This window comes from Equus asinus, chromosome 6 (genome assembly GCF_041296235.1).
Source record: "Equus asinus isolate D_3611 breed Donkey chromosome 6, EquAss-T2T_v2, whole genome shotgun sequence".
Taxonomy (NCBI): Eukaryota; Metazoa; Chordata; class Mammalia; order Perissodactyla; family Equidae; genus Equus; species Equus asinus.
Window position 1 is genome coordinate 79,703,404 of NC_091795.1, and position 24,070 is coordinate 79,727,473.

The 24,070-nt window shown below is 38.1% G+C and overlaps 2 protein-coding genes across 11 annotated transcripts in view; one reads left to right on the forward strand and one right to left on the reverse strand.

Moving 5' to 3' along the window:
* Positions 1 to 24,070, reverse strand: part of BABAM2 (BRISC and BRCA1 A complex member 2) — a 516,257-nt gene that overhangs the window by 408,604 nt on the left and 83,583 nt on the right. For 2 of the 5 annotated variants that reach the window (XR_011504120.1, XM_014850400.3), the window contains exons 1-2: positions 9,461 to 9,599; positions 6,077 to 6,228 (exon numbers count right to left, since the gene is read on the reverse strand). Coding sequence is in view for 3 of the 5 variants with exons in the window: in XM_014850400.3 (XP_014705886.1) it covers positions 6,077 to 6,204 (128 nt within the window). In the remaining 2 variants the exon portion in view is untranslated. Of the gene's footprint in view, positions 1 to 6,076; positions 6,229 to 9,460; positions 9,600 to 10,053; positions 10,193 to 24,070 lie in introns of those variants that run through there. The other 3 variants (XM_044772149.2, XM_070512371.1, XM_070512370.1) reach the window with 3 other exon arrangements.
* Positions 9,929 to 24,070, forward strand: part of RBKS (ribokinase) — a 107,067-nt gene continuing 92,925 nt past the window's right edge. For 5 of the 6 annotated variants that reach the window (XM_070512373.1, XM_014850403.3, XM_014850401.3 and 2 more), the window contains exon 1: positions 9,929 to 10,061. In XM_070512373.1, coding sequence (XP_070368474.1) covers positions 9,967 to 10,061 — 95 coding nt within the window. In that variant the 5' untranslated portion in view covers positions 9,929 to 9,966. Of the gene's footprint in view, positions 10,062 to 10,090; positions 10,222 to 24,070 lie in introns of those variants that run through there. The other variant, XM_070512372.1, reaches the window with a different exon arrangement.

The following is a 24,070-nucleotide window of genomic DNA, read 5'->3' on the forward strand; positions in this document are numbered from 1 at the left end:
AAGATGGAGGAGGAGAATTTTTGCTACTAGCTATCAGGAAATACTATAACGTTATAACAGTTAAGACAGCACACAGGGGCTGGCCTCACGGCCGAGTGGTTAAGATCACACACTCCGTTTCGGTGGCGCAGGGTTTTCAGATCCTGGGCACAAACATGCCACCGCTCATCAGGCCATGCTGAGGCGGCACCCCACATAGCACAACCAGAGGCACTCACAACTAGAATATACAACTATGTACTGGGGGGTTTTAGGGAGAAGACGAAAGGAAAAAAAGAAAGAAAGAAGGAAGATTGGCAACAGATGTTAGCTTGGTGTGAATATTTTTAAAAAAAGACAGTGTGGAACTGGCACAAGGACAATGAGGCTGACAGATCAGGACAGAAAGCCTAGAAACAGATGCATGTGTGATGTAAACGTGACATTATAACAGAGGTAATACTGCAGATCCACAGGCAAAGGATGACCTTTTCAATTAATGATGCTGGGATAACCAATTATCCATATGGGGGGAAAATAACTATATTCCTATCTCATAACATATTTTATAGAAAAAATAAATTTCTATTTTAAGACCAAAAAAGGAAAACTTTAGAATTCTTAGAGGAAGATGTATGACTTTGAGTAGGACAGAATTTCTTCAAATGCTCCCTTTCTCTCTCTTGCAAACACACACACACAAGCACAAATCTAAAAAGGAAAATACTGATGAATTTGACTTCACTAAATTTAAAACTTCTAGACATCAGTAGCACCAAATTAAAAATATAAGCCACAGACTGAATGCAGATATTTGTAATACACATAACTGCCTAAAGATAAGTATCCAAAATATGTAAAGAATGTTTTAAAATTTATACAAAAATACAAACAACCCACTTAAAAGATAGGCAAAGGATCCCAAAAGAAGAAATCTGAATTGGCAATAAGGATATCATAAAATTCTTCACTACACTAATAATCAGGGAAATACAAATTAAAACTATAACAAAATACCATTTTGCACCCATCAGCTTGGCAAAAATTTAAGTCTAACAACACAGGGAATTGTTGAGGCTACAGAATAATGAGCACTCTCATTTATTTCTGGTAGAAAGAAATTGATACAATCTGGTGATATCCAAGAAAATAGAAGATGCATGTACCCTAAGAGCCAGCAATTCTCTTCCTAGGAACATACCCTAGAGGGGTAGCTTTCAAATCTTTTTGATTATCAGATACATATTTTTCATTGTGACCTAGCACACACATACTTATATAAGAAACAAAAGTTCACAAAACAGTGTTTAGTCTTCTGATGCGTGCCACATTCTGATAGTTTCCATTCTATTCTCATTCATTTTTTTTAAGTCGGAGTGACTTAACTGATTTTACAACCACTAATGGGTAAACATACCCAATTCAAAAAACTCCACCCCAGAAAACATTCTCACATGTATCTTCTTGCGCAAAGGCGGGAGAATGTTCATTATGGCATTCTTTGTCAAAATAAATTTAAAACAACATAAAAGTCAATCAGTAGGAGAGTGAATAAAAATTAGAGGCATAGTCATACAATGGAATATGATACAGCAGTGCTAATGAAAGAACTAGAACCCTAAGTATTAACATAGCTAAATCTCATTAACTTAATACTAAGTTTTGCTTAATACTAAGCAAAACGAGCAAGTTCCAGAAGAATACATATAATATGATATCATTTGTATAAACTATTTAAACATGTAAAATAATACTATATATTGTTTAGGGATACATCTATACCTAATGAATATATAAAGAGTTGCACAGGAGGGAAAACATCAGGGAAGAGTACAGAAAAGAAAGTGAAATGGAAAAGCCAAATGAGCAACTAGATACTCAATTATTAAAAGTCACCCATCTTCAAAATTAAACTATTGCCTCCCAGGCAGCAGCTTCCTTCTACGCACAAGGCTGTAAAGAAAGGTTCAGCCTGCCAGCTAGAGAGACTGACGCAGCCAAAGTGAGATCAGTCTTCAAAGCCTACAACACTCCTCTTTTAAAACTGTTCTATTTAGTAATCAAATACACTGGGTATCTATTTTTAGCTAAGTAATGAAATTCAGAACATACACAAAAATGCAACAGGTAGTTGTATGTGGATGAGATGTCACAGCAGACGCCCCAAACACAGCCATGTGCCACTAAGGTTGAGTCACTGACATGCTGAAAAAGATATTAAAGCTCAGCTGCCACAGGTTGCAGTAAGCCCTCTCTGCTTTCCTGTCTGCTATATTTGCCAGGCCTCATTCCAGAATGCTGAACTCTTAGACATCTTCAAGATGAGTAAATCACTAAAAATGACAATATACGGCATCTTACAAACAGCACATGCTTGTGATCAAATTAACACAGAGCAGAGAGCTAATAAACAGTAAACTCATGGAATAATTCTCTAAAATTAAAAATTCGACCCCTCTAGGTCTCAATATATATTCCACCTAGAAGAATAACCCAGTACACTTTACTGCAATTTCAAAAATGTCAACTCATTTGTCAGGGAATGTCATTTAAAAGGATTATGTGTAACAGAATTTAAGCAATAAACTACCAGACCAATAAACATGCTTCCAAGCCATAAGTCCAAACCACTCTTATTCCCAAACTAAGCAACATCTTTAGGAAAATATCTAATCCATTCATTCATTCAACCCTTACATACTACTACGTGTGAAAGGTACCATGGTAGACCTTAAGGAGGCATAAAAATAAATTAAACAGAACCCTTGTCCTTAAGATACTGATAGCCTAGCAATGGAGTTTTAGAAAAACACATACTCCTAGACAAGGCAGAAAGACATAGGTGTCACATGAGAAATAAAGATGAATTGCTATTAAAAAAAAAATCTCACTTTGAAGAGACCCTTGCCTATCTATTCCTCCAGTGGGCCAAATCTAGAATATAGATACTTTGATCTCATCTCCTCAAAGGCAAGTTGCTACCTATAGCAACAAGACTGGTTCTTAGGACCACTAAAAATCAGTCTCCTCTTTTCATACCTTCCGTGTACACTGTGTCCTATAGGGTATGCCCCTTTGAGTTAACAGATTTCACAAATGCGGATCCCAATTCTCATAACCGTGAATGCTGCTGATCTAAGAGAAACGGAAATGCCAACAGTGACACGGGAAAAGAAGCCATCCTATTCCCTAACTCTGTCACTGCCTTGCTATAGAAATTTGAGGAATTCACACCTTGGCTGATGAAAGGATTGAAGAAAGAACTCTTCACGGCTTCTAAAGAACTTTTAGGGCTTGCCAGGTGGCGTAGTGGTTAAGTTCTCTCTTGGCTTTGGTGGCCTGGAGTTTGCAGGTTCGGATCCCGGGCACCGACCTAACACAGCTTGTCAAGCCAGGCTGTGGCTGTACCCCACATAAAACAGAGGAAGACTGGCACAGATGTTAGCTCAGCAACAATCTTCCTCAAGCAAAAACAGGAAGACTGGCAACAGACGTTAGCTCAGAACCAATCTTCCTTCCAAAAAAAAGAAAATAAAAAACAAAGAACTTTCATGAATCTTTCAAAAAAGTACTACATAAAAGGCATCAATATGCTCTAGATTAAGAAGGCTTTTCACATGATTTTATGTGTAGCAGCTTTGTTAATGTAGGTAGAGGTATTTTTACTCCTTTTTCAAATCTAAAGAAAGTAAATTCCATAAACACAAAATGTCATTAAATGCTACTTCAAATATTTTTCACAGAGCTACTCCAGACATTGCCAGGTCTAGTGGATTCATTTCAAATTTATCATCAGATCTACTGTTTGCACTTAAACACTCAACTAAACATTCAGGAATTTGGGAGCACTGAAAAGGGGAGTCTGCAGAAAAGAAGTAAAGTGACTTTATGTTGATGAACCCAACTGTTCTCTCACAATACTGATAAAAGGAGTAAGAAGTTCAGGTTTATATCTTCTTATACAAACCAGTCACCAGTCCTCCGGCCATCAGCCCCCTGTCATGTCTTCAATGTCTCTGAAAAGAACGTGACAAACTAAAGAAAGAAAGAGCTTTCTTTATGTTCTATCCATTTCAGGCCAGTAAACATCCCTGGTTCACACGTTTGGGTTTTTTAATGACAGCTTTACTGACATACAATTTACAAATTGTAAAATTCACCCTTATTCATGCACAATTCAGTCATTTTTAGTATATTCACAGAGTTGTATAACCATCATCACTATGTAACGTTAGATCATTTTCATCCCCCCAAAAAGAAACCCCATACCCATTGATTAATTAAATTGAAGGCAATACCAGATCTTTTAAAAAGCATCTTACTGTTCCAATGAAGTGTCCAACTGAGTCTTCTTTATCCCACTACTAAAGAACATAAGTCTACATTCTCATATCCAAGTCTCTAGCTTAGTCAAGAAACAGCAAGAGTTGTAGACGGCAAAAGAGCCTAAAAAGAGGGGCTGGCCCCGTGGCTGAGTGGTTAAGTTTGCACACTGTGTTTCAGCAGCCCAGGGTTTCTCTGGTTCAGATCCTGGGCGTGGACATGGCACTGCTCATCAAGCCACGCTGAGGCAGCGTCCCACATACCACAACTAGAAGGACCCACAGCGAAGAATATACAACTATGTACTGGGGGGCTTTGGGGAGAAAAAGAAAAAAATAAAATCTTTAAAAAAAAAAAAGAGACATAAAAGAGCCTAAAAAGAAAAGCCAAAAGAGAACAAGAATGCAACATTTCTCGTAAAAAAGTACTCAAAAAATGATGAGGATATGTCAAAAGGACACAAAAGCCACCTGACAGAGCTCCCAATGACAAAAGTTAGAACTGAGCAACAAAATAAATGATGATAGTATTTAGATTACAACCCATAGAATAAATACCTAAAAATTAATACTGACGTGAATAAATAAATAATTTGGGGAGAAGGGATAGTGCTTCTTTTCAGTAGAATTCAAATTAATAAATGTGGGAGGAATAAGGAAAGTAGAAAAGCACTCTCAGACAAGCACCACAGTAACAGCTACAGGCAACAGCCATTAATGGATGCTGAAATTAGTGGACAAAAGTATAATGAGAAAACAGAACATCTGCACAGTCTCAAAGCATCACTCCATAAGACACTTACTAATTACAAAGGGAAAACCAGTTAACTTTACTGTGGAGAAACCTGGTAGACACAATCTTAACCAAGTGGTCAAAGTTAACATAGCAAGACATATGAAGGTCACGTACTCCCTGATCTGAGGCACCGAAAATGGTACAACATCACTTCTGTAGTATTCTTGGGAAAAAATGTGTTTCTCAGTCTAATGAAAGGAAAACATTAGACAAATCCATATTGAGTGACATTTTACAAAATAACTAACCAGTGCTATCTTTAAAAGTGTCAGAATCATGAAAGACAAAGAAGACAGGAACTGTCACAGATGGGGAAGACTAAGCAGATATGACAACTAAAATCAATTTGTATCCTAGATTGGATTCTAAACCAAAAAAGGACATTAATGGGAAAACTGGTAAAATTCAAGTAAGGCTTATAGAACAACTAATAGTATTGTAAGAATGTTAATTTTCTGCAGTGTTTTTGCAAATTTTCTGTAAATGTAAATTTATTTCAAAATAAAAACTTAGGTTATTTTAATGCAACATTTCTAGACATGAGATCTTACCATTTCAACCCTGTTGTGAAAAATGACTCATTTTAGCTATTATAATTTTCCTATGAGGAGAGATTATCAAATGATGTCAGATTCATTATCTCAAAACCAACTCTTATAGTATACGCTGGATTGCAGAAGACATAACAAGAAAACAAGTCAATGAATGAAAAACACACTTGCTAAAAACCACATGGCACACTGTTAACAAAGAGATATGCCCCAAAAAAGACAAGAACATTCTGATCATAAAGCAATGGCCCACAACACAAATAAAACCACCTGAAACATAAAATGTCAAGAACTGGACAAAACCAACTGAACCATCATGCCAAGTCATGAAGGTCACGACTTGACGAATTTCTGTGGTGTTCAATTTTTACACGTCTGGTAAGCAAGGTTTATTATTAGGTAAAGGTTGGATTGGCTCTGGTACATACCCAGATTTCAAGTCAGTTATCCTCAAACAGTTTGTAGCATCCAGTCCCACTTTTCCATTGCGGACCACACTAGATATGAATGGGGAGAGCATTGGAGAAATTCGGTTCAAGGCGACTTCTGGGGACATTTTAACTTGACTTGCAAATCACCACTGAAAGCAGAAGGAAAGAATGGTGATCAGAGTATCCAAAGGAACTAGATATAACAAGCTTCCTGAAAACTGGCACAGCACACTGAAGTTTCTCTTGCATGAATAAACACCTCATTTCCTGTCTTATAGCAGCCTCTTCCAGTGATCCTCCAGAACAAACTGACTCCCTGCTGCTCACCACTCAGGACACAGACTACACTGCTGCTTTTCAGGAACAGAGGCAACCGTTGAAATCCAATTCTCTCCTCCTTTCCAAAGCTGATTTCTGCACTCTGTTTAAAGTTGTCCCAGTCTGTCTTACAACTGGCAGGTTCTACTTTAGTTGAGACCTTAAGAATCCTTCGCTGACAATCCTTTCCCCTAACACACAAAATGCAGAGAGTAAGAACTTGATTGAAAGTACTATATAAAATCCTAGAACAAGCATAACTTGCTTGCAATTTTTACTTACTAGAAACTACTCCTGAGATACCTCTCTTAATAACTATCCCTCCTCAGTGTATTATAACTACCTGCTTAGTGATCTCTCCCCCGGAGAGAGATAAACGAAACATCCAATAAACAGTTTTTAATAAATACATGAATAAAAGGAAATATTTCGGTATGGAGAGGAGATAATATGCCCTCAAAAAACTTGGTAGAGGATAGTGTATTTGAGGAATAGATGTAGCAAAACTCAACTTAATTAAATCATGAAAACATACACCAATCCAGATATTAAGCAACACAAACTAACATGGATCTAAAAGTCTTTGACGGTAAAGCACTAGGACGTTCTTACACTTGAAAACGCAAAAGTAAAACCAATAAATCATATCTAAATTACTTGGAAACCCACAGGGCTGGGGGAGGGGGTACCTGAATTCCTCTTAATAGATTTCTAAATGAAAGCCTCTACTTTCAGAGGTGAATAAGTCAATTTAAATCATCATTTCTTGCTCAATCTGAAAGGATAATCCCACATCAAAAGCAAATTAATTTCCTGAAAGTTACAATTACAAGTAAATGATGTTCTGGTTCTCATTTTCATATATTATACCATATGAGGACTTACTGTTTCCTGCTACGATAAATGTTGAAAACTAGTACCTGTTTTAATCATTTCAGATAGTAATAAAGGGAAGGACTGCAGTGATCTTTCCAAAAATAATAACACTGAGACCCTATGTAGTGATGACACCCAGAAGTACCCTTGAGGCAGTAAAAGCTATCCTTTCTGCAAAAATAAAACAGGCCCCTCTTCCAACCACTGAACAGACGACCCCCCTCCATCACTCCAATATGTCATTATAAAGTAAGAATAAACATCTCATGCACTGTATTATCAATCATAAAAATCATGTACATTTTCATAATACTTTATCACTTATAAAGAGCTTCCATATACATTACTGCCATTGATCTTCACAACCCTGGGCAGTAAGGAAGTTATTAGAATTTCCACTTTACAGGAGATACGGATAACTTCTGTAATTTGTCTTTGAACAGTATACTAATCCATATTATCATTTTGAAGCCTATTTTTTTCTATTCTGCAACATTTCCACCTTTATTTCTACCCACTGATGTCACACTTCTTGAAAGGATGCTTATCTAGATCGCATGCAAATACAGAAATACTCATCTCGGAAAAAAGCAAAAGGATCTCACTTAGATTACAAAAGTATTCTTCCATGCTTTTTCCCATAAGACCTATTATTATCTTATCTCTCATTTCTATGAAAAAGGGAAACACAACCAACACACTCCGAACATCTACTCAGTATCAGACACTATATTACCCATCTCCATCTGTAATTCCATTTACTTCCCCCCAACAGCCCTGTTCTCTGGTTAATATTATTGTTCCCATTTCACAAATAAGAAAACTAAAGCTCAGCAAGACTAAGTAACTTGTTCAAAGTCAAAAACCTAACAAGCAGAAGGATCAGAATTCAAATCCAGATCTCCCTCAAAGTCCACTATACTCATCTTCCTCTCAAATAAACATTTAAAACTTTCATTATCAAAGAGAAAAACATCAAAGTGAATTTTTTAAGTGTACGTTTGTAAACTTTGGGCAAAAAGTCAAACATTTAGACTAATGGTTGCTTTACAACTAGAAACAAATTAGACTACTGCTGGCCTCCTGCTGAAACTGGCCTGAGTGATTCACTAGTCAAATACTAAAGGGAAAAAACCTGCTGCAGAAGCCAAATTATACTTAAGGTTACAACAATCCATTCCAATTCAGTAACTCTCATGACCTTAGAATGACACCTGAAAGAATGAATTTCTCTCTTTGTTTCCAGCACATTCATAACACTATTTTTTGACAGTTTAAGATTTCATGCAGCGTTAAAATCTGTTTCAACCGTGAGGTGTTGTGACTTCTCTGAGACAGGGGAAAAAAAATACCAACTCCAAAACCAGAGGTCACGGAATAGACAAAGATGATGGTCCTTTGGCGCGGTTCTTTTGAGCTAGGGACATGGCTGGGAGATCATCCCCCAGTAGGAGCTTTTACTCATCACAGCACTATAACAGATCCTGGATAGGCAAAAATTTACAGTGGCCAGCTTCCCTTGAATGCTAGTTGAGCAATCAGTATTCTCTGATTTTTACGTGGTACAGAAAAAAAAAATGCAGAAATAACAATTTTACTGCTGCCCAACAGGGTCACACAAGGTCCTGTGACACGCGGCCTGGGGAATACAAAGACGTCTAAAGCATCGTCTAGTTTTTTGCAATTAAGATGGGATGACAAACACGGAAGCATGTGCCCTGCTGACGTCATGGAACGGAAAGGGGTGGCGTCCTGCTGCGTCACGTCGACGTCATATAGCGCAAGAGGGAAGTTACACTGGGGACCAATTTCTCTAAGGAGCAACATTCGAGAAAAACAAGCAGCTCAAACCCAAGGAGTGACCACCCCAACTCTAGGGGGCATCTAAAAGGGGACACTCTCCTTTCTCCCAAATTGTATCATCCCCTCATGAGGCGGCAAGGAAGAAAGAGTCTGAGCGTTATCAGGGACCAGGGCGCGGGCTAAATATGGAGAAGGAGCAGCCTCTGGCCTCGGGGGCTTGTTCTTGAGGGGACCAGCGTGATGGGGATGAGCAGGGCATCTTTGGAACGAGGGCCTTCTCTATAGGAAGAGGAGGCAAGCCCTGGGCAAATTTAAACCACGGTCCTCAGCGCCACCTGTGCGACTCGGGATCCAACCTCCCCGCACCAGCCCCAGTCCAGGTACCTGGAACTTAGTCCGATCGGTAACCGGCGACTACGTGGGGTACAGGTTACCCGAGCGCGCCCCCGACCGACGCACCGACCTGCGCGCGCACCGCGGGCCGGATGCGTGCGCGCCCCCGGACGTCCTGCCCCGCCCCGCCCCTTCCCCTGTGCGGCCCAGCAGTGGGGCGGCGTGCGCGCCCCCGGCCGCGCCGAGCTGGGCGCTCGGAAGGGCGTCCCCGCAGTGCCTGAAAAGTTCTTTCCTCGGCCCGTGCCTCGTGCGTGGCGAGCAGCGCGGAGTCTGGAACTATCAGGAGGGCTCAGTAACGAGAGGCGGTGCAGGGAGACAATCCCTGAAAGAACCGGGACAGTTGGTGGGCGGGGTTATTTCGGGCATTCAGGTGGGCGACCCGCCGAGGCGGTTGGAAGGCCCGCGTTGTTAGGGAGCGTAGGAACGGCGTCTGTGGTTACGGGGTCGGGCAAAGGGTAAAGGGCAAGCTTGGGGTTGGAGAGCACCTCGTTTTAGCCATGGCCGCGGCTGGGGACCCAGGAAGGCAGTGGCCGGAGGAGGAGGAGGCGGCGGCGGTGGTGGTGGTGGGCTCCTGCATGACCGACCTGGTCAGGTTAGTCCGGGGCCGAGCCTGCGGCTCGTGGAGGGGCGGCCGGGGCTCTTCGCTCTGGCTGGGCTCCGGGGCTCGGGGGCGGGCGAGTGTGAGCTACAGGTTTCCCCAGCCCGCGGTGTGCCTTGATGGGGTGGAAGAGGCAGAATTTGAGCGTGTCAAGGTAAGTGACTGGTGAAGGAACAGAGAGGCCGGGGTGTGGAGGAAGCTCTAATCTTCCTAGAAACGCCCCCAAAGACCTGCTCCTGTTTTCTTGACCAGGCTACTGAGCCTCTCCCCTAAATAGCCGAGTGACTTTGGCTAAGCCCTTTTACCTCTGAAGATGTGCCTACCTCACAGGGTTGTTGTGAGGACTCAATGAAGTGTTTTGTGAACCCTAAAACTATATTCTGGTTGGATATTATTCGTCTGATGCTGTAAAAATTGAGTGGAGTAGGGGTCAAAAAGGTGCTCAGAGACCTTTCACCATATAGATTGTTGGCATTCCTGCGGTATTTCATTTCAGCTTATTTTTCGGTAGTATTATAGTTGGCATGGGTTACCTGTAGCAACCCAAATGTGAGTCAAAATAAAACCCATAAACACAATATTTACAACCATTAAAAAACGTGATCAGATAATGAAAGAAAACATGCTAAATGAAACAAGTCGTTGAGATTGAATGGAGAGATCCTTTCCCTTTCCTTTTTTTTTTTTTAATGAAAATAGCTTTTCTGATATATAACTTTTATTATGTTCATTGAGGGAAAAAATCAGATATTCCAAGAAAATCCTGCCACTCCAAGTGCTTCAGTTTAATATTATGGTGAATAGCTTTTCAGATATAATGCTATTTTTACATTATAAAAATAAAAAATGATCAGGCATGTTGCAGTAAGACCTCATCTGTCCTGCAACCTTGCTTTTCCAAAGGATAGCAGAGAACCTGGAAATAAGTAAAAAGGCCTTAGGACAATTAAAATAAGTCACCAAATTCCTGCACCAACCACCTGTGTCTTACTTAGAAAATAGTTCCAGGGTCTACACATAACCAATTTAAGCTTACATTGCTCAAAATGTTTATAAGCTAGGTTATCAAACTTCCAGACCAAGATTAGAAAGGGGGAGAGACTGCTAGGGGCCTGTATGTGATTACCAAAAACCTGAGAGTGAGTAGGAGAGTGGAACAAGAACAAAAGAATTTTAAATGCCAGTAGCCTTTATTTTTCTGCAGATATTTGAGCTACCTTGTCAGACACTGTGCCAAGATGGATGTGCTTCCTGTAGTGACAGAGCATAATGTTCAATCTAGTTGTGGAAATTTCATGAAGAGGCGTACAAATCTTTTTCTAGAGCAAGAGTCAGCAAACCTTTCTGTAAAGGGCCAGATAGTAAATATTTTAGGCTTTTCAGGCCACGTAGGGTCTAGGTCACTCTTTTTTTTCTCTTTTTTTTTTGGTGAGGAAGATTCATCCTAAGCTAACATCTGTGCTAGCCTTCCTCTGTTTTGTATGTGGGATGCTGCCACAGCATGGCTTGATGAGCATTGTAAAGGTCTACGAGCGGGATCTGAACCCTCAAACCCCAGCCGGCTGCTGAAGCAGAGCACACGAATTTAACCACTTTGCCACTGGGCCCGCCCCAAGGTCACATTGTTTTTGGTTTTTTTTAACAACCCTTTAAAAATGTAACAACTTTCTTATCTCCCAGGCCTTAGAAAAACAGCCTCTAGGCCATAGTTTGCTGACTGCTGTCTAGAGCATCACTGTAGTACAGCCCACTATGGTAATTGATGTTAGTAGTAATGACTCTTCAAGAAAACATAATATGGTACTCATTAAATTTTATTTAAAAATAGGGCATGCGGGAGCCAGCCCAGTGGTGCAGCGGTTAAGTGCACACGTTCCGCTTCGGTGGCCCAGGGGTCGCTAGTTTGGATTCCAGGTGCGGACATGGCACCACTTGGCAAGCCATGCTGTAGTAGATGTCCCACATATAAAGTAGAGGAAGATGGGCATGGATGTTAGCTCAGGGCCAGTCTTCCTCAGAAAAAAGAAGAGGATTGGCAACAGATGTTAGCTCAAGGCTAATCTTCCCACAAAAAAAAAAAAAAATAGGGCATGTGTTTCATTTTAGAAAATAGTTCCATCAAATATATTTAAAGTTTAGTTACACAAAGGAATAAACTTTTAGTAAACCTTCAGATCTAAAATAATTCTTTCCTTAGAAAATCCATCTAACCAAATTTTTACCATACTTTTATAGGTGAAGTGGCAGAAGAGTTAGAAAGCTAAACAATTTTCCCATGCACCCTACCTGAATAAGAGTGTCCAGGTTAAAATTCAGAGCCACAGGGCTGGCCCCATGGCCAAGTGGTTAAGTGGTTAAGTTTGCTTGCTCCACTTCAGCAGCCCAGGGTTTTACTGGTTCACATCCTGGGTGCGGACATACCACCATTCATCAAGCCATGCTGAAGTGGCATCCCACATAGCAGAACTAGAAAGAGCTACAACTAGAATATACAAGTATGTACTGGCGGGCTTTGGGGAGAAGAAGGGGAAAAAAAGAAAAGAAAAGGAGGATTGGCAACAGGTGTTAGTTAGCTCAGGGCCAATCAAAAAAAAAATCAGAACCACTTTGGTATTAAAGTGAGTCAGAGCTTTCTGTGAAGCTTGACCATCAGATATTGAAGATGATTATACTGCTTTCCAAAATGAGTACTCTTCAGACTTTGGGAAGGGAGGGTGTCAAAGGCCCATGTCAGGATTTTAAAATCTTGTTTCAGTGCTAGAGGAATTTAGAGATTATTTATCCCAGCCCTTTAGTTTATAGATGAGTAAACTGAGGTCCAGAGAAGTAAGAAGCTCTTCCGTTGTAGATAACCTTCCTAATATCTCTTCTGCTGCCATTTTCTTTCCTTCATAAAATGTCCAGGTTTCTACTCTTCACATGAATCACTAGTAAAAGTTTTATCCCCCTATAGACTCTTTCCCAACTTTTCACAGTTTCTGATTACTTCTGCTTCTGAAGATCTTTACAAAATGCTTGAGTATAGAATTTTTATTAAAACCCTGCATCTGTGATAAATTTGGGTCCAACTTTGCTAGTGATGGTACATATCATGATTGTATTCGTTTCTTATTGCTGCTGTAACAAATTACCACACACTTAATGGCTTAAACAATATAAATTTAATACTTAACAGTTCTGGAGGTCAGAAGTCTGGCACAGGTTTCACTGAGCTAAAATCAAGGTGTCTGAAAGGCTGCATTTTTTCTGGAAGGTCTAGAGGAAACCTGTTTTCTTGCCTTTTTCAGCTTCTAGAGGCTGCCCACATTCCTTGGCTCATGGCCCCTTCCCCCATCTTCAAAGCCAGCTATGGTTGGTCGAGTCTTTCTCACATGGCATCACTCTGACGCACACTCTTCTGCCTCCCTCTTTTACATTATAAAAACCCTTGTGATTATATTAGGCCCAACTGCATAATTCAGGATAATCTCCTTATTTTAAGGTAGTTTATTAGCAACCTCAATTCCCCATTGCCATGTAACAGATTCACAGATGCCAAGGATTAAGATGTGGACATCTTTGGCATGGGGTACATTATTCTGCCTCCCACAGTGGTTGAGCTTATAGTAAAAAAATCATAGACCTTGGAGGATCTTTGAAGCCTATCAGTCCATCCTCCACATTTTACAGATGAAGTAACTGAGAAAGATTAAATGACTCTCCCCAAATCACACAGCCAGTTAGTGGCATAGTGAAAGCTGGAATCCAGGCTCCCCAACCTTTATCTTTATCATTCTACCTCTAACTCGGCTAGTGTTTATTGCCTTTTCTCGTCTACAGTTTATTTGAGAGCGTGTAGTCTGTGCATTCAGTAATTGTTGTCTTAGTGAGCTGATAAAGAATAACAACTAAGGATTTATAATTTTCAGGTCTAAAGATAGAAATAAAATAAGGAACAGTAATGAAGATACTAAGTTTAACTGTAAGTAGCCTGGACACTCATGCCTGTACTATAGAATCACTTTAGAAATAAAACTACTTCAGTAGCTAAGCCCTCTTGGACCGCATCCAAGTCCAAATCACTTTTTATATTACATTACTATGTGCCAGACACTGCTAATTCAATCAATGAGCAACTTTTTTTTCCTCATTTCTATTTTCAGTCAGCTATGAATAGTAAGTTCTATGTACTAATAATTTTTTAAAATCATTAGCTCATCCAACATGGCAAACAATAAATATTATTTAATACCCACCTGTATTTATCATTTTTCTCTTCCTTCTTGAACACTCGCCTCTGAAGTTCCTCATCACAAAGATAAGAGAAATCAAGACTGTCCTTGTAGAAAATAAAGTCAAACTTCCTCCAAAGGTAGATTTCCATGAAAACTCAACAGCAAATGAACTTTTTTAGACGTAAGGTTCATAAACCTTGATTAATCATGCTTTCACCAATAATCTTTTCTTAAGACACGTATCGCCCAGTTTTTCAGTTATTCATTCAACAAATATTTATTGAGTTTATACTATGTGCCAGGCACTTCCCTAAGTACAAAGAATACAGCAATGAAAAACACAGCCAAACCCCCCTGCCTCATGGAGCTTACATTCAAGTGGAAGAGGCAGACAGTATCAGAAATAAGTAAAATACGTAGTATGTTGGATAAATGCTTCTTAAGGAAAATAAAGCACAAAAGGAGGATGGGAGGAGTAATTTTAGATCATTGGCCACAGAAAGCCTCACTGAGAAGGCAATTTTCAGTAAAGACCTAAATGAAGAAAAGAAGCAAGCCATACAGATACTTAAGGGAAGGGAATCTGCAAAGGCCCTCAGGTGGGAGCATGCCTTTTATGGTCAGTGAACAAGGAGGCCAGTGTGGGAGGTCAGGGAGGCAGGAGGGCAAGTGATGATTAAAGGATGTTGGGACATACCTGGGATGAGATGAAAAGCTATCCGAGGGTTTGAGCAGAGGTGTGACATAATCTGACTTCCATTTTAATATGATCACTCTGGGTCTATGAGAGAATAGACTGAAGAAAAAGCAAGGGCAGAAACAGGGAGACCAGTCAGAGTCAATCACAATAATCCAGGCAAGAAATGATGGTAACTTGAAAGCAGAGCAAGTGGGGAGAAGTAAATCTTGATAATATTTTGAAGGTGGAGCTGACAGGATTTGCTGAGGAGTTCGTGGTAGGTCAAAGATTACTCCAAGTTCTATGGGCTCTGCAAATGGGAAAGGAAGTTGACCTTTGCTGAGATGCAGATTATGAGCAGAGCAAATTGGGTAGGGAGAGGGCAGTATCAGGAGCTCCGGGCAGACATGTGAGATTGGAGGTGCCTATTAGACATCCAACTCAGGCAGTCAGGAAGACAGTTAGATATATGAGTGAAGAGTTCAGAGGAGAGGTCCAGCTGGAGATGTAAATTTGAGAGTCGTCAGTGTATCGATGGTATTTAAAGCCATGAGGCAGGATGAGATCACTGAGGGGCCGAGCTTCTAGGGCAATCCAACATTTAGAGGATACATTTTTTTACATAATTTATCTCCTGTCTCCCAGTCTCTCTCTACCCCTAAAACTTGCTTTGAGACAAGCTTAATACAAAGCCATGTTTACATTTCCATGACAATAGACTATGATGTCACTAAAACCCTATGTTATCCTTTCATATGCTCCAATTAAAAGTGATGGCTTGAGACATAAGGCTCAGGTTCAACCAAGCACCTAAATTTAATCCTTGGCAGGTCAGGAAATGATTAATTCTCAAAAGATTTTAATTGGATAGTGGAATAAGTGAATTTAGAAACTTTTACATCTAAATGGATGAAACATTGGACATAGATTACTAAAAGAAAAGAAAAAGCCAAAATTTTATACTGTACCTAGAAAAGGTTATATGTGTTTGACATATTACAGTACCCTCTAACCTGTATTCCACTGGAAGCCTCTTGACTTGTCATATTTAGAACAGAAAAATCTCTTTTGCAGTCACATTTTCAGGAAAGAAAAAGCCAAAGAAATGTTGGTCCAAAAAATATCATGCTGGGGCCGGCCCTGTGGCCGAGTGGTTAAGTTTGCGTGCTCCACTTAGGCAGCCCAGGGTTTCTCCAGTTCAGATCCTGGGCACGGACATGGCACCGCTCATTAGGCCACATTGAGGCAGCGTTCCACGTGCCACAACTAGAAGGACCCACAACTAAAATATACGACTGTGTACTGGGGGGATTTGGGGAGAAAAAGCAGGAAAAAAAGTATCATCATTTCCCAATGTTAGAAGAATATCATCCTTCATCGTTCTTTCTGCTCCTTAAATTGGTCTTGAAAGTTGCTTATCAGTTACCAATCAGTTTTTAAATTTGTATTTTGTTAAACATGTTTCTGTCAACTGAATTCCCTACTATCAAAAGAAATCATTCATGGGAAATTTGCTAATTTGAGTCACTTCAAAGAAAATATATGTTAAAAAGTAAATTACATATGACAAAGAAAGAGCACCTACTGTGTGGTATTACTAAGCAGTCCCTTTAAGAATCCATTCCTTTGCCAGTTCTTTCTGCCCTACTGTCTGTATTCTAGGGAGAGCAAGGTAAGGAGGGCTTTGTAATGAATGTTGCTTCAGTGTTTTGATTACTTATATATAATATTGAAATACTAAGACTGTGCTAAGTGCTAGGAATGCTGCAGTTAGTAAAACATAGTCCTTGCTCTCGAGGAACTTACAGTCCAAAGAAGAAGGCAAACACAAAGATAGATCATTGTAGCGTGATATGGTAAGTGCTGCAGGTTCTGTGGGAGCACAGGGAAATCTTCCTGGATGAGATGCCTCCTGAGCCAAGTCTTGAAAAATAAGGAGGTGCTAGCCCGGCAAAAAAGAGGAGGGAGTACATTCTGGCCCGCTGGGATAAACAAAGGAGCAAAGTTAAGGATGTGGGTATGCACCGGGTATGCCAAGGACAGCAACCACTGGGTCTGTAGAGCATCAGATGTAAGGTGTTCATAAAAGGCCTCCTCAGCTATGTTAAGGTGCTTAGGTTTTATTCTGTAGACCCTGGAAGCCATTGACGGGCTCAAAGTACAGGAATGACATGGTCAGATTTGTATTTCACATGGCTCACTTGGTGCCAAAGGCACAATGTTTTGAAGACATCAAAGGTGTTTTTGAAGACGGGGAGACCCATTTGAAAGGTAAAGCGATAGTCTTCACAAGAGTTGATGAGGCCTGAACTAGGACAGTAGCGATGGGGATAAAGAAGAAGAAAGAATATTTAGGGGATAAAATAGTTGAAAACAGCTGTTAAGTAAAATGGGCATAAATCAGGCATTTACTCTGGTCCTTTTTGAGCAAACCCTATTGCTGGCAGTTAGCTTTCCCAAATTGACCAGACCTAGAAAGTGGAATTCTTGGAAAGAATCTCATCTTATGGATCAAAAGAATTCTTTGCTTCTTTTTAGGGAGGAAAAACTATTATATTCCTTAAAAATCAAAATAAATAAATGTTATCAGGTAATTAAAAGATAGTCAAATCTCCTCTTGATGAAAAAAACCTAAATTTGATTTTGATTTTGAGATTTAAGAAAATATGTTGATGTGCTTTCATAATTATAAGGGAAAAACTAATGACAAATTTAGCTCAGGAAATTCACAACTATTTATTGAAGATAATGAAACTAAGATAGAAGATAAACATAAAATAGAATGCTAAAATACAAAACAGATGTTTCTCTACACCAATACTCAAAAAACAGAAACTACACAAACTCAACCACCCATGTAACAAAGATATTTATAATGTAGTAAAGGTGTGGTGGGGGAATATAAACACCGTGGAACTAGAGATTTTTAAAGTAGGAAAGAACCTTGAATTCGTTTTTGATTGCACCCTGTTTGTTTTAATTAGTGGAAGCAAAACTAGGAAGAGTTAAGTGATTTGCCCCTAGCAAATGCCTAGTTGAGGCTGGAGCCAGGATTAAAACTTACATCTCTTGACCCTCAAATACTAACAGATTATTGTGAAGTTTTGAGGAGCATTTCAAAAGTTTGACATATATTGGCAACAGATAAGAAGGTGTTCAAAAGTGCTACTAGGGAACAGTTTCCCTGGGGAAAAAAGCAAATAATGCAATTTTATGTATTGAAGGACTAATATTGTCCTTAGAATTTTTTTCAGATCTATTTTTTTTATCGTGGTAAAATACGCTTAACATAAAGTTTACTATTTTAACCATTTTTAAGTGTACAGTTCATTGGCACTAAGTATATTCACAATGGCGGTCACATAAGATTAAAATGGAGCTGAAAAATTCCTAGGGAATTTTTGTCAAATATTTTTTAAATTTACCCATGTTTCTGCTATAAACATTCTATTGTGTAAATATACAACAATGTATTTATTCTACTGGTGATAAACTTTTCCCCCAGTTATTTTGCTATTATAAATAAGGTTACTGGGAATATTCTTGTGTGTTTCTCCTACTAGGTAATTCCAAAGTGTTTTCTGAATGGTGGTACCAATTCATAATTTGATATCCACATCCTCCCCAGTATTTGATATTATCAGACTTTTTAATTTTTTCCAACTTGATGCTTGTGAAATTATTTCTCCAGGACTGCTGCCAGTCATACAAAATTTTGTGCAAATGACAAAAAATGCCCCTTCTAGGCAGATGCCGCAAGAGGAGCAAAGTCCAGATTTTGACTCCTCCCGCTCCGTCAACCAGGTACCCTATTGCATGAATAATCTGCACTTCCAAATTTGGCAGCCCTGGTTATCTCCAATATTGAAATTTCAATCTGCAATTTTTAAATACTAAAGAAGTTAACATTGAGTCATATTTTTGGGCTATCAGTGTTTCCTCTTCTATGAAATATGTGTTCATATCATTTTCCCATTTTTCTATTGTTTGAATTTTTCTTATTGATCCAAATGATTTTTTTAACAGCTTTATTGAGATATAATTCATTTACTGTATAACTCTCCCATTTAAGGTATATAATTCAATGACTTTTAGTATATTCACAAAATTGGCAACCATTACCACAATCAATTTTAGAACATTTTCATCTCCCCAAGAAGAAACTTGTACCCCTTAGCCATCACCCCCAACTCCCACCCCTCCATCTCTCCCAGCCCTAGGCAACCATTAGTCTACTTTCCATCTCTACAGATTTGCCTATTTGGGACATTTCATAAAAATGGCATCATATAATATGCAGTCCTATGTGACTGGCTTCTTTCAGTTAGCATAATGTTTTTAAGTTTCAACCATGTTGCATATTTCAGGCTTTTTGTTTTTGTTTTGTTTTTTTGCTAATATTGCATTGTGCTGGTATACCACATTTCAGTTATACATTCATCAGTTGATAGACCTTTGGGTTGTTTCCACTTTTGCGCCATTATGAATAATGCTGCTATAAGCATTCATATACAGGTATTTTTGTGGACATAAGTTTTCATTTCTCCTGAATCAAATGACTTTTTAATATAATGTAGGTATATTTCTTTCATGGTTATTTGTGTCACAACTTGATGTTTTATTTTATTGTCAAATTTTTGTGTCTGGTAAGTCCTTCAAGTTCATAAAGATGTTCTTTGTATTTTCTTATAAACATTTTTAAGTTTGCCTTTTAAACCCTTTACCTATCTGTTACTTTACATATGGTGTGAGATAGGGATTCACTCTTTTTTGTGTGTGTGTTGTCCCAGCATTGTTCACTGAATAATCTCTGTGAATTTGCATTTCCATCTCTGTCATATATTACGTTTACAAATATGTGTGAGTCTGACTCTGGACTCTTTATGCTAAGCCATTAGTCTATGTCTATTTCTGCACTGACACCATACTATCTCCTACTAAGAAAATTTATAATAAGTTAATCGACCAATACCATACACTTTCCTAGTAAGTAACTTTATAGTAAGTCCTGTTATCTAGTATACAGTGTCCCCTCTCTGCCCCCTAAACTGGTTCTTTTTCTGGAATAGTCTTGACTATACTTGGCTCTTTGCTCTTCTACGTGAATTTTAGAATCAGCTTATCAAGTTCCATGGAAAACCCTGTTTGGATTTTTATTGTAAATAGATTAAATCTGTTGTTCACTCTGGGGGAAATGTTTTTGGCATTGAGACTTCTTAACCACTTATTTAAGTCTTCTTTAATCACTTTCAATTATGTTTTGTTCATTTCTCAATAAAAGTATGGTACAGCTTTTGTTAAACTTATTCCTAATTCCCTTTTACATTTTGTGGCTGTTGTAAATGGTATATTTGTTATTGCTTTTTCTAACTCTTTGTTGCTGGTGTATAAAAATGAAAGTGACATTTGTGTATGTTTATCATATCTGGCAACTTTGTCAAATCTAATCTATGGATTTTCTGTGTGGATTGCCACATTATTTGTAAACAAGCCTGTTTTTTATCAGTTCTTATGGTTTTACCTCCTTTTCTTGTCTTATGCACAGCTAGGGACCGCCAATACGATGTTAAATTGAAACACTGATAGTTAACATCCTTGCCTTGTCCTGATTTTATAGGGAATTCTTTTAAAGTTTGATGATTCTATTATATTTCATATAGGTTTTGTAGAGATACCTGCTATGGATTGAATGTTTGTGTCCCCCCAAAATTCCTGTGTTAAAACCCTAACTCCCAATTTGATGGTATTTGGAGCAGGGGCCTTTGGGAGGTAATTAGACTTGGATTAGGTCATAAGTATGCTGCCCTCATGCTGGGATTAATGTGCTTATAATAAGAGGAGGAGTCTCTCTCTCTGTGTACCACGTAAGACCCTGTGAGGACATAACCAGGAAGAGAGCCCTCACCAAGAACTCAACAATACTGGCACCTTGGATCTCAGACTTCGAGCCTCCAGAACTGTGAAAAATAAATTTTTGTTGTTTAAGCCATTTAGTTTATAGTATTTTGTTACAGCAGCATTAGCACACTAAGACAATACCCTTTATCAGATTAGGAAATTTCCCTTTTATTCCTAATTTGTTAGAGATTTTTACTAACACTAGAATCTAAGCTCCATGAGGTCAGGGATTTTTGTCTGCTTTAACCTCAGCACCCAGAATAGTGCCTGTTATGTGATAGGTACTCAATAAATATTTATTGAATAATTTAATGAATGAATGGATGTTGAATTTTATCTACTGCTTTTCTTATATTTTTTCTCCTTTAATCTGTTAATGTATTAGATATTAGTAAATTTCTAGTGTAAAACCATCCTTGCACTCCTGAAATGAACCCAACTTGGTCATGGTATATTATCTTTTTTATTCATTGCATGATTTGATTTGCTAATATTTTGTTCATTATTTTTGCGTCAGGATTCATGAGTGATTCATCCTTGTCTGGACTTAGTATCAAGGTTATACTAGTCTCATCAAATGTAGGGAGTGCTTTCCCCTTTTCTGTTCTCTGAACAGGTTTGTGTAAGATTGGTCATATCTATCTCTTGATTGTTTGGTAGAACTCACCTGCAAAACCAACTAGGCTTGCTATTTTCTTAGCAGGAAGTTTTTAACTACTGATTCAGTTTCCCTCAAGAACCTTTCATATTTTCTGTTTCTTATGAAGTCGATGTTACATTTATATTTTTTAGGAAGAAGTTTTCACCTAGGCTTTCAGATTTGTTGGCATAAAGTAGTTTACAGTACAGTCTCATTATATTTTCAATCTGTACTGTCTCTATACGTATGTTTCCTTCTTTAGTGTTAATATTGTTTATGATTTTTTCAAATCAGTCTTGCCAGATGTTTCCATTTTATTATATGTTTTAAAGATATCACTTTGGACTTTGTTGATCCTCTCCTTTGTCTTTTCTAGTTCATTAATTTCTGCTATTATCTTTGTTACTTGATTTTTCTACTTTCTTTGGATTTATTCTGTGGTACTTCTAATTTCCTAAGTTTGATGCTTAATTCATAACATAGGGTACATTTTGTTGTTATAATTTAGTTTTCACTACTTCTGAAATACCATTATTATGTCTTTTGTGATCCATCAGTTATTTAAAAGCATTTTTTAAATCTCTTCACATATGGAGGCTTTTTTTAAACTATTAACTTCTAATTTAACCTGTGAAGGTCGGAAAATATTTTATAAATATATTATTGTTTGAAATTTGAAGAGACTTTATGTATGGTCTAGTACTTGGTCAATTTTTGTAAATGTTCAATGTATTTATGAGAAAAATTATTATTTGTTAGGTGTTAGCCATGGTATTTTCTATATAGTCATTAGGCCGGTCGGACTTTTTGTCTACAGCTTGATCTGTTGATTACTTAGGGAATTGCGATCAAATCACCTACCATGATTATAGATTTGTCAATTTCTTGTACTTATGTTTATTTATATACACATACATATACACATATACATACATACATATATCTGCTATTTTATTAGTTGTATTAGAATTGTTACCTTTTCCTGCTGAATTTAACCTTTTGGATAAAGGTAGTAACCATCTTTATCTCTTTTTGCTCTAACCTTTTACTTTGGCTGATATAGACAAAGCGGTCCAAGGATTTTTTTAGTTGATATTTGCCTGGTCTATCTTCTCCCATCTTTTTGTTTTAAACTTTCTCTGCCTTTTTGTTTTGGGTGTGTCTCTTATAAACAGCATATAACTGGATTTTAGTCTTTATATTGGTTGTTTTGGTTTTTCATGACTGTGATATATTTTGTTTTTTATCTGGAGAATGTATCCATTCACTTTTAATGAGTTCTGATGTATTTGGATTAATTTCAAATGTTATTTTACAATAAACTACTCTTTAGAATACTGTTTCTCAAACTTATTAAGGTTGTAGAGCACAAACAAGTCATGATGGTTTTTGTGGAATACCATGGAATATTAAGCTTAAGTCAACTATATTCATATTTCACATGAAATTATATTCTATTTAATTGTAGTTTACACAAAGTTTGGTATACCCAAAGGTTTAAGAAGAAAAAGTTAAATTTGAGAACATTCTGTCCATTAACTTAATTCCTTTTGAACTCTGGGAAAAGGAGCACCATTATTTGATCTTTCCATCTTAGCATCTTGGTTCAGCTTGCAAAACTCCAGTGCTGTTCAGAAGCACAGCTACCAGAAATTCCACAAGAAATTATAAAAACATGAAATATAAACAGGTCCAAGGGTCTTTCAGACCAACCTTGGTTTGAATCCTGGCCCTGCCATCTTCTAGTGGGTGAACGTGGGTATGTTTTTTAATCTAATTCTCATTCTTCTTATCTCTGAAATGGAAATTAAAATAATAACTTTCTCACTGGATTATTCCAAGGATTAAGTGATTTAGTGGTCATAAAGTGCTTAGTGCAGTATTTATCTATGGTAAGCACTCAAGAAATGGTATCTGGCACTATTAACGTATTATATGTTTTAACAAATGTTTATTGGACACATGGTGTGTATAAGCACGGTCTTAGGCCGTAGTGATATAGAAGTGAATGTGAAACATGCATAGATTGCTAGAGAGCAGAGGCAGGCCAGCTAACCCACACCGTTACATTAGGACTCCTAGAGGAGGTAATATCTGAGTTGAATTTTAAAGGACGCATATGGATTAGCTCAGCAAATAAGCAGTGGAAAGAACTTTCCAGGCATAGGGAATATGATATGCAAAGAGATTTGAAATACAAGTAAAATTTTAGGAGTGAACACTAATTTATTATGACATTGTAGTGAAGGCTACCACTTTTTCCCCTGTAACATCACTTAGTGCCACATTCAAAAGAAGAAGTAGAGGAATGGAATGAACTACAGGTCTTTTTTAGTATAGATTTTGTTATTTTTTATGCTCAAATAATATTAAACAAATATCTGTTATTTCTACTGAATGTCCAGTATTATAGTCAAACTTGAGAGAAAAAAATATCCAAAATATATAAAGAACTCATACAACGCAATAGCGAAAAAGAAGATCTAAATAGACATTTTTCAAAAGAAGACTTACAGATGGCCAACAGGTACATGTAAAAATGCTCAACATCACTAGTCATCAGAGAAATACA